This window comes from Suricata suricatta, chromosome 1 (assembly GCF_006229205.1).
Source record: "Suricata suricatta isolate VVHF042 chromosome 1, meerkat_22Aug2017_6uvM2_HiC, whole genome shotgun sequence".
Taxonomy (NCBI): domain Eukaryota; kingdom Metazoa; phylum Chordata; class Mammalia; order Carnivora; family Herpestidae; genus Suricata; species Suricata suricatta.
In genome coordinates, this window is record NC_043700.1 from 34,611,973 (window position 1) to 34,629,316 (window position 17,344).

Consider the following 17,344-nt stretch of genomic DNA (forward strand, 5'->3'; position numbering starts at 1 on the left):
GCCAGTGGATATTGGTATTTCAATAATTTTCTTCATTCTTTTTGTATGTTCTAGATCACTTGAGTTTTTCAACTGAAGCATCTTTTATTCTAAAAGCAAAGTTACTTTTTACATAACGTAGCATAATATAATAATAAAGAGGAATTTGCATTATTATATATTATGAGGGAATAAATTTGTGTTTATCATGGGCCTGGATAAAAGTCCTTTTGAAAGTCCATTCATAATAGTCCTTTTTTTATTATTATTCATAATAGTTCTGGTATTGCGCTCGAAAAAGATTTCCAGATGTTAACTGGGCAATTGAAAAATGCAGTCTATAGCTATGAAGATAAGTCAGGCAGTACAATCATTACATACAAGGGTCCAGCCAAGTTATCAAACAGGTGATATATACAAGGTAGACAGATTCATATCTGTCAGAGCTGAGAGGTTGTAGAGAAAAAAGCTGAGTAGTGACTTTCAGGCGCTTCCTTTCACAATGACCTGGCCACAGGTAAAAGGCTAAAGGAAAAGATAAAGAATCTATAGAAGATGGTAAGATTAAGATGCTTTTCTGACACCTTATGAAAAAGGGTTTTCGATGAGATGTTGTTATTGCTGAAGAAAAATCAAGATAAATGAGGACTGAAAATGTTTCAGAAATATGAAAAGGGTAAAATATGAAGGTAGAGATAAATAGGTAGAGATAAAAGTAGGATTCTAAAATATTGTTTTTGGAGTCAAAGGTAGGATGGATTTAATAGATAAGCAGAGTCAAGAAGACGTTGTATCAAGCCATGCTTCTCAAAAAAAATTCAAGCTTCAGAGACTTTTCTGACATAGAAGTAGCTAAAACTTTATTACATGTATGTGTTTTGACTCACCACTGGAAAAAAAATCCAGGTAGGAAGAGTGAAAAATCATAGGAATAAACACACATTCTCTAACTCCTAAAAATGTTTTTGTTTTGTTTGGCTTTCATCTGGGTATGACAACCGAACATGATATTCTTGGTGTTTTGCTTTGAGCCTGGTTTCAAAAATATCATCCTCATGAATCATTCATTATTTATAAGCTTAGCCATGCGTTCTTTTCCTGTATAATTTGGTTTCAATTTCCCTTTTATTATAAGAAGATCATATTCTTGTAAAACTGCATGTTAAAAAAGAAAAAACAGGACCGCCTGGGTGGCTCAGTTGGTAGCAGCCGACTTCAGCTCTGGTCATGTTCTCACAGTTCGAGGGTTCGAGCCCCTCCTTGGGATCTGTGCAGACAGCTCAGAGCCTGGAGCGTGCTTCTGATTCTGTGTCTCTCTCTCTCTGACCCTGCCCCACTCACGCTCTATGTCTCTCTCTCTCTCTCTCTTTCTCAAAAATAAATAAAACTTTAAAAAAATTTTAAAAAAGAAAGAAAAAACAAAACCACAATTCACAGGAAAGAAGAGTGTGAGAAATATTCTAGAATGAAGTTATGTACCATTAAGTTATTTCAAGTACTGATAAGCTGGATGACAAAACTGCATTCTAATAATGTACTGTACATTGACTCCTGATTTCTCCTTTTGATCATCAAAAGGAGTGATACGGTTCCCACTTTTGTTTCAGCTTTATTAGTAAGATCGAGCAATGCCTTTCCGTGAGCGCAGAACTGCAGGCAACCCAAAAACCCAAATGGAGGGTTTTTTAAAAATGCTTATTTATTTTTGAGACGGAGAGAGAGTGCGAACAAGGGAGAGGGAAAGATAGAGGGAGACACAGGATCCTAAGCAGGCTCCAGGCTCTGGGCTCTCAGTACAGGACCCGATGCGGGGCTCAAACCCACAAACTGAGGGTTCATGACCTGAGCTGAAGTCGGATGTTTAACCGACTGAGCCACCCAGGCATCCCTGCCAAATGCAGTTTTAATTTGCATTTTGAAAGAAACATTTCCAAAGTGTTTTATCCTTTGCTTAAACTTTTAACATATTACAAACTCTCCAAATATGAAGGACTATTGCCTCAACAGTCCTTAGCAGTCAAATATAGTAGAGATACAGAAAGGTCTTCCTATAATGAATATGAAGAAGAAAGAACTGTATCATTGAGAACACAAATAAAAGACTGAATAGGAAAAATGGTGACAGAGAAGTACTGTCTTTCTTTTTTTTAAATAAAAAAATTTTAACGTTTATTTTTTAGAGACAGAGAGGTGGGGCACAAGCTGGAGAGGGGCAGAGAGAGAGGAAGACACAGAATCCAAAAGAGGCACCAGGCTCTGAGCTGTCAGTACAGAGCTGGATGCTGCATTCAGTTCCACAAGGGGTGAGATCATGACCTGAGCTGAAATCTGATGCTTAAGTGACTGAGCCACCCAGGTGTCCCAGAATGTACTGTCTTAGTTTCTCATCTGCTTCCATTTTTTTTCTACATTAGTCATTGTCTACTAGTTCAATGTAGCACAGTTTGCATTTTGTGGCTTCTGAAATAAGACACTGCTTTGTTTAAAGAACCCTTGAGACATAATGGAAAGCCAATGACAGCCATGACGAAGTGGTATTTTCAGACTTTAGCCCTGGTCAAATTCATTAGCTTACTTCAAAGACTTAAAAGCTCCCATAAAAAATGTTCTTTTCAAGTTACCTATTTTCATGGTTTTTGTTATTTCAGTTTCTGTCTGACATTCCCTATGACGGTACACAAATGGTGTTCCCAGTGACAACGACTTCATAGGAACATAAACTTTCAGTTTCTTCATATGATGAATAGGACGTTTTCGTGGTTTTATTGTTTATCAAATTACAAAGAAAGAAAATGAAACTATTTTAAAAGTGGAAGTCATTTCTTTCTGCCTACGTGGTAAGATTGTGATCATTGGCTATGGCAACCTCTACAATAAATAGATGCTCTGAAAACCTCTTGCAGAACAAAGAGGATCAGAGGAGTAGACTGGAAGAATGGCACACAGTGGGACATTTCCTACAGAAGTTTCCTGGGAAAAGTTCAAAGAATACCACATAGATGAGGAGCTGGGCTTCGTGTTGCCAGACCCGCTGGTAAGACAAGGAATTTATATACGGGGAGGGGGGATGTGTTCTTATCATTACTCACCTGGCAAGCTAACTTCTATTAACAAATGTGGTTCAGTAATTTTTACTGAACAAATGGATAAAGCAGTGCCATAAGTAGAGCAGAGTTTCAATAAATGGTTCATACTGAACTTTCTTAAAATTTCTGCCTAGAGATTGAGTCTTAAACCCACTTTTTACTTACCTTACACAGATAATAGAAGTGATGAAAAAAGGAAACTATAGAAGTATTTTGGTTTACTACAATTGCATTGTTGGAGGGCATTTGGAAAAAAAAACAAAGTAATAAATGATCCATGTCAAAGGAACCCCTTTTCTTGACTGACAATACCTTAAATTGTATGAAGTACATATTCCTACTCTGATTAGGTTTTTGAGATGGTATATCAAACCGTTTTGTGTTGTATTTATACTACTTGTTGTTACTAAGTGTAAGATTCGAATGAGAGTATGAATTACCATTTTTTAAATTTTACAAACTTTACCTGCAAAGAGCAAGACATGTAGAGTAAGTGTTTGTTTTTAAAACTACATTTTTTCTAAGGTATTTCAAAGAATGCCAGGAAAACCATCTTATTATCTATTTCAATTATCAAACATTTATATTGCATCTTTAAGAAATTTACAAATACTAACTTATTGCACCTTCACACCCATCCTAAAATGTATATCTGTTATTAACCTCATTTTCCTGATAAGAAATGTAAGCAGAATTAGGTAATTTAGGTAATTACTAAGCTTGCACAGTTAGCAATGGCAGAGATAGAATGTGAACCTGACTAGTCTGGCTCCAGAATTTGTGATCTTAAAATCATTATAATGTGCTCCCTCTCAAAAGAGAAGATATCACAAGGCATTGCTTCCCCTCACTCCACATTTGGGTTTAATAAGGTTTATGAGATTCCATATGTTTTCTAGGAATGAGTTACATGTTGTGACAATTCTGTATACCAGTGCATATCTATATGTTGTGGCTCAAACACAGCCTGTATCCTGGAGGGCATCTTTAAATGCAGCAAATATATTTTTAGTTAGAGATCCAATCTAACTTAGAAATAACATCCTGTAGGGGTGCCTGGGTGATGAGTCAGTAGGTTAAGCATCCAACTCTTGATTTCTGTTCAGGTCATGAACTCAGAGTTCCTAGGATCTGGGGTCAAGCCCCTGTCTCTCACAGTCTGCCCAGTCTCACAGTCTCACCCCAGCTTGTGCGCTCTCTCTCTCTCTCTCTCCCTTTCTGAAAAAAACAACAACCACCCACTAACGTTATTGCTAAAAGCACCTACTTTACTTTATATTTGCGTATCACTCATGCTTAAACCTAGTCCCTCTCCATACAAGCACACTGAAGTGCCAGGATAAGATGATTTTGCAAATGTACTTATCTGTGGTACAATAAGAAATTGCAAAACTCTATATCATTTTTCTCCCAGAATAAGTTCTCTTAAAAAATCTCTTAAAAATTAAGAGAATCATGGTAGTTTCAGAGACCTAAGAATATATTCCAAGGGGTAAAGCAAAATCCCCAAACAAAATCAAAACAAAACTCTCCCTGGACTACTTAAAAAGTAGTATTACCTCTTAAGATGCTTAGGAAGTTAGATCATATTCTGAAACAAGAAAACAAATTCGTCATTACTTTTATTTCCTCACTGAAGATCTTTCCTAGAAAATATAAGCTGGCAATGTTCATTTCATCTTTTGTAATCAGTCAGATTTCTATTCCAAAAGAAAATAATATGTCTTCTAGTTCCACATAGATAAAAAATACATTCTCTAATCTAGCAGAAGTTGAATGACCCTGTGTTATTTTTCATTAATTTATATTATATCATTAAGCATCTCCTGAACCAGAAGTTATTTTATTGATTGAATTTTTACATCTGTTGAAATTTCTGTCAAAAGGATGTTAATCATGATATATTACAACAAAAAATATTTCTGTTATTTGGGGAAAATAGTAAAAGCCAAAAATTCAGTTGTGTTACATAGTAAAATGGAGAACAACAACAACAGTGTGTGTGTGTGTGTGTGTGTGTGTGTGTGTGTGTGTATGTGTGTGTGTGTGTGTCTAGTTAGGGAGAAAAATTCAGAGAAACCAGAGAGGTGACTATTTAGTGAATATACTGCTTGCATCTTTCATTGCTGAAATATCTGCCATAAAATACAAAGACTGGCCAATTATCTGAAGCCTCTGAAAATGTTTGAATTTTATGTTATGTTTGCCTTTCTGTCTTATAACTTTCTTATAATATTAACTGCTTTGGATTCTATGTATTCCTCTCTCCCTCTGTCCCTACCTGGCTTGTGCTCTTTCTCTTTCTCTCAGAAATAAGGAATGAATACGTTTTAAGAAAAAAAAAGAGCATTGATTTTTGAAAGTTAGAAGCACTTAAAATTTAATCACAATAAACTATATATACAAAGCAATCTCATGAACTGAAACTTATTTTCCTTATTTATGAAACAGAGATAACAGTCAACTTTTTAGGTCATTATGCCTAGTCTACTTACTGACATCTAAGAAATCTCATTTTTCTTCCATTAAAAAAATTATTATCTAGCCAGGAAGAAAAAATAAATAAAAACAACAAAGTACATAACAATGTGTGAATAGAATACATAGGATTAGTACTTGGGTATCTAAGTGTATGTTGGAGTAACCAGGATGATTTTAGTGTAACTTTTGAGGTGGCCTGTGTAAGAGGCAGGTCCGAGCGCTGGAGGAGGGAAGTCTTGAGCCCTGAGTGTGCAGGTAACGATGCAGGGACTGGGGTTACCGGACAGGTGAGTGTTTGCTAGGACAGTGTTACCCAGAATTGATCTAGAGGCAAGACAATCAATCAGAGGCAAAACGATTTCATAAAAACTTTCTCTACAAAATAAACGTTCCATTTCTTTTTTTCAAGGAGGAGCTACCTTACCCTTATGATCAATGGATTTCCATTGCTAAAAACCTACCTGAACTGATTGAGAAAAATGAACTACGTAAAGAAGTTGAGAAGGTTTGGAAAGGCATTACATTCTTCTTTCTGTTAGAGCTTCTTAACATTGTTAAATTGGCTTTGAAGCTATAATGTCACCCATGTTGATTGGAGTCAATGTCTCTTTTTATTCCCAGTTACAAATGTTCAGTATCGATGGCCTCAAAGACCACAAGTCACAGCGCCTCGCACATCTGGTCCTGGGGTATATCACCATGGCATATGTGTGGAATCAAGGTGGTGAAGATGTTTGTGAGGTTTGGAGATTTTCTGGTATTTCTTATGCTATATGGCAATTTACATCCAATTGACATTTAATGTAAAAATGACTCTAAAAATATTATAACTAAATTTTGTGATGATTGGATAACAAAAAACAATACAAAGGAAAACAATCATTTATTGATTTAACATGCCAGCTGCCATCATTATTGGATTTTTAATCTTTCACTTACATAACACAGTAGTTGCTCCATCCTGTGAATATAGACATATGTCCTGAGTCTTTCACTTAAATTACACTATATGCATTTTCTAGTTACAACATAATCATGCTAGTCATTTGTTTAGGGGCCCATTCAGCCAAAAGGCCTGTTGAGAACCCTTTGTAAGTCACCAAGAGGAACGCGCATATCTCCAGCTTGTCTGGAAAGTGTGACCCTGGTGCAAGTGAGTCCCTCAGTTGAGGATCGGGATTGAGTCGCTCTCCTGGGAGACTGAGCGTACAGTGTCATATGGCTTGTTGGGTCCTGCTTCCCTTTGTTTTAGAGAATGTGTGCATGACCTCTTGATCATGATGGATTAGAGACTGGAGTTAGTTTTCTATGACCTTTAATTAGTTTCGGTGAGTGGGCAAATTTTCAGATTGCAACTCCCTTCCTGGTCAGGGGCACTTTCCCCTTAATGATCATGTTCACTTGTAAAAAAGAATAGCTTTGTCATAAGCTTCAGTTAATAATATTACTTATACATAAAACAAACCTCTGCTGATGTATTTTGAGTGATGAGTTACGTTTTTTGATCTTCTGTATTGCACCTCGTTTCTGTTTTGATTTTGTTTTCACTACCATGAAAATAATAATTTTTTCTGGAAGTTACAAACAATGTAATAATTAGATTCGTGGTCCCTCGCACTCTGGTGGACCTTGATGTAAGGGACCAGCCCACGCACCAGAGTCTAAGGGTCCCTGAATAGGGGGTTGGTGTCGGCACAATATCTATAAGAAAGGAGACAGATAAAGTGAATGGTGGCAAGATTGCACTTTACTGTGATGCTTAGAATCTTTTTATACCATAGGTGATTACATCATTTTTCTAATGATTACATTGTTTGTAACTTCCAGAAAAAATTATTATTTTCATGGTAGTGAAAACAAAATCGAAACACATCAGCAGAGGTTTCTGACCAGAAAGGGAGTTTCAATCTGGAAATTTGCCCAATCACCGAAACTAATTAAAGGTCATAGAAAACTAACTCCAGGGTCACACTTTCCAGAGTCACACTTTCCAGATAAGCGTGTTCCTCTTGGTGACTTACAGCGGGATCTCAACAGGCCTTTTGGCTGAATGGGCTGATTTGAAATCTCTTTATAGTTTTTCATTGAGTGACTGAACTTTATTTATTCAATTGTCTGTTTACAAATACTGTACTTTTTTAAATATTTGCCCTTGTAAATGACACTATAATCAATATATTTGAAAATTAAATATTTTCTCTCTCTATGAGTTTTAGGAAATATGCACACTTTATAGCTCTTCTTACTTAATGCCAAAGTGCTTTCTTCTATCTGTCAATATGGAGAACATCTGGGTTTCACTCTACTCTCATCAACAGTAGATAACTTTAGATTTAAAATAATACCATATTGTATTTTATCTGGCAATACTAATCACATGAAACTGATTGACTGTAATACCTAATCTTCAGACCAGAAAGAGATAAAATAGATTCCAGAAGCACCTTCTGCCCTCAAGTGTTTTTTTTTCTTTTTGACAAAGGTAATTGGAATTATTACTTTGTCTTTCCACATCTTGTTTAAATACTAAACAGCACATATAGTTCACCTATGTGATGTCATCCCCTGATATGTGAACAAAAGGACAAAGGTGCTCTGCATAATCATGGGAACATCTTATACTTCTTTATAGTCATCAGATTATCATGTCTAAATTTTGTGATGACACAAAAAGGTTTAAGACTAGTTCTAGACTTACAACCTAAGCACACAGCCCCACTAGACTTGCTAGAATTCGAGCCTAGCTAAATGTGTAGGTATTGTATAGAAAGATCATCAGTAGGGACACCTGAGTGGCTCAGTCAGTCAACCCTACGACTCTTGGTTTTGGCTCAGATAGTGATTTCATGGTTTGTGGTCTGCACTGACAGAATGGAGCTTGCCTGGGATTCTCTCTCTCTCTCTCTCTCTCTCTCTCTCTCTCTCTGCCTCTACTCTGTTCATGCACACAAGCACACTCTCTCTCTCAAAATAAATAAAACAAACAAACAAACAAAAAGATCCTCAATAACAAAGGGCGACATATGCTAAGTGCAGAAGTAGAAGGATCCAGAGGAGTTAAATAGTAGTTGGTATAATAATGAAATGCTTCAAGAAGTGGGACTTGAATTATTTCTTAAAAGATTGGTAGAGCTTATTGAAAGAGGGGAGGAGGACTAGCAAAAAATGTGGAGACTAGAATGTATATGGGATAATAACAAGATAATAAATTTATCAGACTGGACATCAGAATTATAAAATAAAACTTAAAAATTTTTAAAATTTATTTATTTTTTATAAACCACATTATTCTAAAAAGGATTTTAGAAGCCAGGAACGAATACATATGTATATATATACACATATGTATTCGTGATTTCATGGTTTGTGGTCTGCACTGACAGAATGGAGCTTGCCTGGGATTCTCTCTCTCTCTCTCTCTCTCTCTCTCTCTCTCTCTGCCTCTACTCTATATACATATATATATGTGTGTGTGTGTATATATATGTATATATATATGTGTGTATATATATATGACTATAGAAGTTGGGAAATTATAGGAAACATATATATACACAAAAGTATTGGTGAGGAAAGAAAATAAATGGGTGAAAAATAAGATATATCAATATAAGACACATTTTGCTTGAGAATGGACTGGAAATTAGCATCTGAGTTTTTCAGTACGTACATAAATGTCTCTAATAGATTAAGATGTGTTTGAACATTTCTTTTCCCCAAGTCATCTCAAATTAATTATTTAATTAGTATCTTCCCTTTTGATTCCCTTTGATCTTTCCTTTAAATCAGAAAGAGGCAGAAATTTCCTTTTGAAACATATGCAAATCATTTGCAAACCAAAATGTCTCTGTTCCCAGAGGCACAAACTCTGCGAGGGCTGGGATGGCCAACGTTTCCGTGCTAACGTTAAACCGTCATCTCCAGGTGTAGTAAGTTAGTCCGAAGTTAGAGCCGGAGCTCTCCTGATTTTCACAGAGCTGTGGAGCGGGCCACGTTGTCATACCTTCTCTCCCACCGCAGTCCCACCTCCCACTACCCCAGACGAGCCCCACATCCCTGTCCTTGGCCTGGTTAGATACACATATTCCAGCCATAGGTGCTGATGTCAAGGATGACGTTATTATTACATAGGACAATGTGGTTATGAAGTCAGGCAGATGAAGAATAAAAGGCCAGCATTATGATTAGTAGTGCAGCTGGAAAACATGGCTGGCATGAGCGGCAACAATGGGCCCTCTAGGAGAGCACTTGCCCCTAAGGATTGCCCTCTGGGGATATGAGCCTTTTAGAATGTGGTCAAACAGCAGAATCCTGAGTAATAGGCTCAGGGAAAAAAACTTGAGCACAAAGAGAGCTGAGCATGACTTTACCTCGTGTTACCCATGGATGAAGAGCTCCTTACAGAGGAGTTGTCTAACAAATATTCGTGGGATGGACACATGAGTGAACAAGTGACTACAAGTAACCACAGGCCATTAGAAAGTCAACGATACATCCTTTGTTCCTCCTGCCCTCTACTTCCTTTTTCTCTCTCTGTCTAGATTATTTCCACAGCAACCCACATCTAAAACATAAACATTTAATAATTCCCAGGACTACATTATGAAATGAGGAAAAGAAAATTACAGTGGTTTCATCTCAGAGTGCCATGATGTAGAACAGCTAATGTTCTGACACCCAGAAAGCAGAGGAAAAGGTAAGATTCTTCAAAGGTTAATGCTAAATACTATGTTTTAATTAGGTCCTGCCAAAGAATATTGCTGTTCCTTACTGTGAACTCTCTCAGAAGCTGGATCTGCCTCCCATTCTGGTTTATGCAGACTGTGTCTTGGCAAACTGGAAGAAAAAGGATCCCAGGGGGTATGTAAACTGTGATTACAGCAGGAATTAAAAAAGTGCACGCTATTTACATCAAGAGGGAGTTAGTTGTTGGTTTACATTTTGGCAGTACAGCTTTCTTCTCATCTTGGGGGTATGTTTTCCTCTGCCGGTATAAACATGAGAGAGAGGTGTATAATTAGCATACAATGAAATGTGCCATCCTGACTGTTCAGTTGGGGGATTTTGACTGTGCTATACACATGGATGGACTGAAGCAAGATACAGAATATCAGCTCTATGGTTCTTTTCATTCAATTCTCTTCTCTACGTCCAGGTACACACATTCTGATTGGTCATTTTAAAAATTATTTTTTTCTGCTATTGGATATCATATTAGTGAGATTATAGAGAAGGTACTCTTGTGTCTGGCTTTTTTAAAGTAACATATTTTGGAGATTCTACAACTTTAATGTTTAACTCTCCAGTTAAGAGTAAACACATTTTCAGCCATAGAGACCAAAATGCCCAGGCCCTCAGTGAAGCCCGCTGAAGGGCTAGGCCCCTCCTGTCCTTTTAGCAGTGGGATCTGTTATCGTAAGGGGACAAGAGACAGAGGGTGTCCCAGGGCTCTGGGGGTGTTTCTGCAGAGGACTACTGTAGGCCCAGGAACCATGGAATGAAAGGATTTGACCTGGAAAAGTTTATTAGGGATGACTAGTTTGGCTAACCCTCTGTGTTCCTTGAATATTTAATTTTTTTTAACTTAAAAAGTACTAAGTTAAGTGTTTATGATGCCTAGTTGATAAATCTTTCTTAAAAAGCGTATATATATATGTACATATATATATATTACTTATATCTTACCTTTGATAGACCAGTAGTATTAAATTGAATAAGAATTACTCAAAACCATTTGATTTTTAATTGATTTGCTTTTTCTCTTCCAATTGACCCACTGTTTGATGGCTGCTTTCATAAGGCCCATGACTTATGAGTAAGTATTTGATTCTTATTTTATTCTAAGAATTTTTTGTTATTCAAAGTAAATATAGGCTTATCAATATACTCCAAAAGTACTTTTTAGAAGACCAATTGAATTCAGACAAAAAATAAGCAATTGTTTAAACAGCAAATAATCCCAATCCTTAATTAGATATAGGACTATCAGAGGACCATGTCTGCTTGAGAGCATAGCTATACGCAAAAATAGCACCTGCATATATAAAATAAAATTAAGATGCACATACACAAAATGCACATCCATCTGTGTGTCTTTGACTTAATAACCTCAGTGGCCAGAATCATAAACCGGTTCTTTTTGGCCCAATCCTTACTATTTTTGATCTATGTACTAAGGGAAAGCTAAAAGCTATGGAAACAAAGGTAAATATCATAAGAATAAGCCTGCTTTGGTGCAGAAAGTAGATACAGGAAAATTATGTAAATTGCTTTTTGATTAGGAGGAGGGCAAGAGGAACTCTATCCAAACAAAAGGGATGAAGAAGGAATCCTTGTAGCAAGTTATTTAAGCTGACTTCCAAAGAGTGAGTAGGAAGGAGTTAGCTACAAGAGTAAGATGAACGTTCATAGTGGAGAAAACAGCAAGAATGAGGGCCTCAAAGTGATGAAAATCTTGATGTATTTATTATCAGATCCAGAGGAAGGTTAGTGTCATTGATAAGTAGTGACTGATGGAAGTAGTAGTGTGGTAAAAAGATGAAGAAATAAATTTAGCAAAAAAGATTATGTGGGACTTTTGGCTATGATAAGGGGTTTAAATAGTATCTTCACATCAGTGGACAGCTATGGAAGGCTTTTAACTTAGGAAGATGGTATCATAAGTCCCATTTTATAGATAAGAACACCGAGGCAGAAACATAAAGTATATTGGTCAAGGTCATAAAACAAGGTAGCTTGCAGAAATGGTCTAGCTTCAGAGACCATGAATTTAACCACCATGAACTTCATAGATATACAGATACTGGGTCCTTGTTTGTGCTAGTGTAAAACTTCAATAAAAAACAAAATAGGGTATATTCAATTATTTGAATTTCCCAATTTCTTTGTAAAGCAGGTAAACCACTGAGAAATTGAATCAGGTTCACTGATAAAAATGTAGATACAATTATATTTATTTAAAGCAAAACGTCTGCTTAAAATTATACCTCACAGATGTCTCTAAAACATCAAATATATGTACATATATAAATATGGTAATATATATGCATGTGAAAAATTAATGAGAGAATAGAAACAGAAATGATCTTGGAATTTCTGGTTTCAAACTGTAAAACGAAATTTCAAGACCCAGTTTAATTTACCATTAGATCTTAGACAATGGACCTAACACTCATATTCCCAACAACACAATGGAGATAGTAGAACCTAGCATACTTATCCTGAAAGGTTATTTTGAAACTAAAATAAAATAAAAATACTTGAAAACTAAAAGCACTCAAACAAAGATGCCAGTACTTTTGCTAAATTCTTGACTCCTGTGACTTACCTTCTTAGGAACATGGACATTCTGTTTTCATTTCCTGGGGGAGACTGTGGCAAGGGGTTCTTCCTCGTTTCTCTGTTGGTGGAAATAGCAGCGGCTTCCGCAATCAAAGTGAGTCCATCCATACTGGCAGATCTGCATCTTCATTTCCATGCACAGAGCAGTCAGTAACCAAACTATATTATGCATGAAATAACTTTATCTTGACTAAATAAAGCATTTGATAATTTAATTGGATGTAAGGGATCATCTGATAGAAATAGTATTTTACTTGTTTTTGTGTATCATCTAAAATATAAAGCATAGGACCCACATATTTAGAATAAAGTTTGAAACCTCAGTATCAGAAATGCATTTGTAATGCAGGTTGTCATTGGAAGTAGATCACAGAGTGACATAAATCTAATAGTTTTGACTATTAGAATTAGAAATAAAACTATATAGACTTATCTCTAAATGATAAATAAATAAAAATAAATCCAAGCTTAATTAAATACAAGAAAATGAAATCAAAACAGAGGGTTCTCAGCAAAACAAACGAAATGGAAATCCCACATTTAATCTGGGGATTAATTAGCAGAATTTTATTCTATACCAATATTTAGTGCTCGGAAATCTTAAATGTTTACCTTTTGTTTTTTAAAGGTGATTCCTGGTTTACTAAATGCAGTAAAATGTGAGGACCGGAATACTTTGCAAATGGCACTGCGTCAGATAGCTTCCTGTCTGAAACAAGCCCTCAAAGAGTTTGGCCAAATGCATGGCAAGTATTGTATGCTAGGCAACATTCAAGGCTGGCAGTCACAAGTTTCTGATTATCTGAAACATGGAGTTGTTAAACAAACACAAGAAAAAAAACTCTCACTTAGTGGGTGTGTTTTCACTTTATCTCACTAAATTATTATACTTTCCTGTCGTAGGTTTTATTATATTAATTTTATGGATAAAGTAATCCACTGGAGAGATAAGATTAATGGCCCAAGGTTACACAGATAGTAAACTGTGAAGCCAGAATTGCAAGCCAGGTAACTAACTCTCAGGAGTGTCCTAGCCTCCCACTGAAACCCTTGCCGAGAGTTGCGGAAAGTTCAGGCTGTTTTAAGTTCTGAAATACTTAGCTTCTGCTTGACAAGAGCTCCCTACAATTTTGGGTTTTCGCGAGTTAATAAGAAACAACAGGGAAATGGGGGTGCCTGGCTGGCTCCGTTGGTTAAGAAACAACAGAGAAAAGCTACTGAGCTCAAAAGTTATTACAAAATTAACAGTTAAAAAAATAGTAATAACCAACAAAAGTATATAAGCAAGGGACTGCAAAAAAAGTAAAAGAAAAAATGTGCTCTGCCAGATAGCTTCAACAAATATGTGACGGTATATCCCCAGGCTTTGAGTTACTACTGATTGGTCCTTGGCAAGAAATAGACTTTCAAACAAAAAATGTTAGTAAGCTTTGGGGAGAGAGACACAGAGATGATCCATGGGGAAACCCACAGGGTTCCTGGGGTTGCTGTTTCTGCTTTTCATTTTATTTAGATTTGTTTCTTTCTTTATGTAAGTAGTCTGTCTCTTATATCAGTAAGCACAAGAAATAGCTTTAAAAAAACATTGGCAGTGTAATTGTTCTCCTGAGGATGAGTGTGAAGTGGGCTTAGGTTCTTTGATACAAGTTGTGCGCTAGCCTTGTTCAGTGGACATGAGGCTCACTTGGGAGAGCCTTTCTCAGGGATTTTTTTTCTGCACAGATTGATCTAATGCCTTTCCTGCAGCCTAAGCTGAACTCCACTACCAGTTGTTTACAATATCTTGATCCCCTGTGATAGTTCTGATAACTGCTTAATTTAACACACCTCATCTCTTCTACAGACTATGTGGACCCAGACGACTTTTTCAATGTTCTTCGCATATACTTGTCTGGGTATGTAGTCTTACACTTGAATTTGTTTTTTCTTAAACAATGAGCAAAACACATAAAATTCCCGCTGATGATCTCCACTACCCATCACGTTTAGGAAATATGTCATATCCTAAAAAACATGTAGAGAAAGAAAAGACTATTCTCTTTGTTATCAGCTGGCCAGGCATGGACTGGAGTATAGACAGGAAAGGTAGTCATTTAAAAAAGAATGGAATGGGGATGCTGGGTGGCTCAGACAACTGAGCAACTGACTCTGCTTTTGGCTCAAGTCATGACCTCCCACGTGGTGGGATCAAGCCCCATATTAGACTCCGCACTGACAATAGAGAGTCTGCTTGGGGTTCTCTCTCTCCCTCTCTCCCTGCCCTTCCCCCACCTCTCTCTCTCAAAATAAATAAAAACATCTAAAAAAAATGATATTTGCTCCAATGCAAAGGTAAGCTTCCATTTATAGAACACTTAAGCCAAATTTTCTCAGGACCATATTATCAATCATTCTCAAACATGAACATGAGTGGAAGGGAAGTGTGGAAGAAGAATAATGGAATCTATGTCATGTCGCTCTTCATTTATCCCCTATTATAAGGTTTTAAATCTGAAAATTTGGCAATTAATCTAAATAATGATTTGCCCCCTTCCTGGTCTAGCTGGAAAGGCAACCTTCAGCTGCCAAGTGGTCTGAAGTACGAAGGTGTCTGGGAAACCCCAAAGCAGTTTGCAGGGGGTAGTGCCGCCCAAAGCAGCATTTTCCAGTGTTTTGATGTTCTGCTGGGCATCGAGCAGAGTTCTGGTGAAGGTGAGTGGACAATGACAAATAATAATCTTCCACGTTAATACAATAGTGTTTTAACATCTAAGAAGTAACTTTCCATCAGCATCTCATCTGAGCCTATCTGATACTTTCCAAAGAATTGGTAAGGCAAGATCTTATTGTCATCATCCCCTTTCACAGACGACCAAGCGGGAGCTTCTAAGTTTCCTTAGAGGATAAGTGACAAACTCCTTATTAACCGGTTGGAAAGCAGTGAAGCCAGAACCAAAATGCAAGTTCATCACCCTCTCAATCTTGACTTTTGAACATGTATATGAGGCTTAATTGGCTGTGGTGAAGCCTATAGCACATGTCCTGAAAATGTATGATCAGACTCACAAAGAAAAAGTCACCTGCAAATAAGATGGGACTGTGAGCTGAAGTTGGGGAGGTGGAGACCTCAGTGACAGGGACGGCTTGACATTACTCTTGGTCAGCTGTCTTAGTGCCCCAGCAGCCCAAATTTTAAAGATGTCAGGGTTGAAATATGAACCACATCCATTATATTCCTTGTAGGGGTTTAGAGTGGGCAGAAGAAACTCCAGTAAGAACTTCCTGGTTTATAGTTCATTCATTTATTTAAAAGTTATCCCTTAATCTCTTGGACTTGATGTCATGTTCTGTCGAGTATGGATTATATTCACACTGTCTGTATTATCAGCTTTTTAGAAGGATAAAATCCAGTAAGAAGTGAGAAAAGACACACAAGCAAAAAAGTCTATGAATGAGTTCAGTTCATGTGGTTTTCAGAATTAAGGCTGTATTACAATAAGTACCATTACTAGTAGCAAGATGAGTAACCTTCTAACAGAATGGTTGTGAACCCATTGCCTCATGTTTCACTGGTGGCTTGTGATCTCCCACCCACTCTGACCTCACTTTGCCCTTCTCTCTTCGATCGGGGAATGTTTGGGCTTCCATACTAACTAATCTTTCTCTTGTTCCTTCAGAATCTTCTTTCAAATTCCTTCATGAAATGAGAGAATATATGCCATTAGCTCACCGGAAATTTCTTCAGACATTGGAGTCAGCCCCCTCAGTCCGTCAGTTTGTTCTTTCAAAAGGTGATGCTGAATTGCAGGCGGATTATAATGACTGTGTGAAGGCTATGGTTGCCCTGAGAAGCTACCATCTGAGGATAGTAGCCAAGTACATCGTGACTCCTTCAAAGAACCGGAGCAGGGGAAACCCGACATCTGAGGACTCATCAGAACCTGAAAATACAGGAACTGGAGGCATGAAGGTCATGACTTTCCTGAAGAGTGTTAAAGGAACAACTGAGAAATTCCTGCTGAAGTGTGACTAATATAACTTGACATTCCATCAAGACAAGATGTCTGTATGTATCGGTGTCATTACCCATTATATCAGACCCACGAATTAAAAATACACAACTTTTTAATGGTGTTTTTATATTTTAAAATGCTTTTCCAACATCTCTGTTTTCCTTGTAAGAACATAATTAGAATACAATTAGATATTTTATTCCTATTAAAATGATGACATTCAATAAAAATTGATATGATATAATAAAATATATAAAAGTTGTTTTATTCATAGCTATAATTAAATACTCATCTAGATGAGATCCAGTCTACACTGCTACCCTCAAGCATGGGTAATAGATTCCTTTACTTTCCCTATAGTAATATCACACTTGTTTATAATTACCTGTGTACTTGTCTGTATTCTCACTACATGGTAAGCTTCCCAATATCAGGGACACCCTATTGTTTACTGACCCATGCATC

The 17,344-nt window shown here is 36.8% G+C and overlaps 1 protein-coding gene across 1 annotated transcript; it reads left to right on the plus strand.

Annotated features, from left to right (window-relative positions):
- The first annotated feature begins 2,849 nt into the window (after positions 1-2,849).
- On the plus strand, positions 2,850-16,995 carry IDO1 (indoleamine 2,3-dioxygenase 1). Its single transcript, XM_029938651.1, has 10 exons — positions 2,850-3,013; positions 5,956-6,051; positions 6,168-6,287; positions 10,288-10,406; positions 11,347-11,361; positions 12,882-12,981; positions 13,516-13,633; positions 14,731-14,782; positions 15,430-15,578; positions 16,544-16,995. The coding sequence occupies exons 1-10, from the start codon at positions 2,915-2,917 to the stop codon at positions 16,897-16,899; spliced, it is 1,224 nt and encodes a 407-aa protein (XP_029794511.1). The 5' UTR covers positions 2,850-2,914; the 3' UTR covers positions 16,900-16,995.
- The last annotated feature ends 349 nt before the right edge of the window (positions 16,996-17,344 follow it).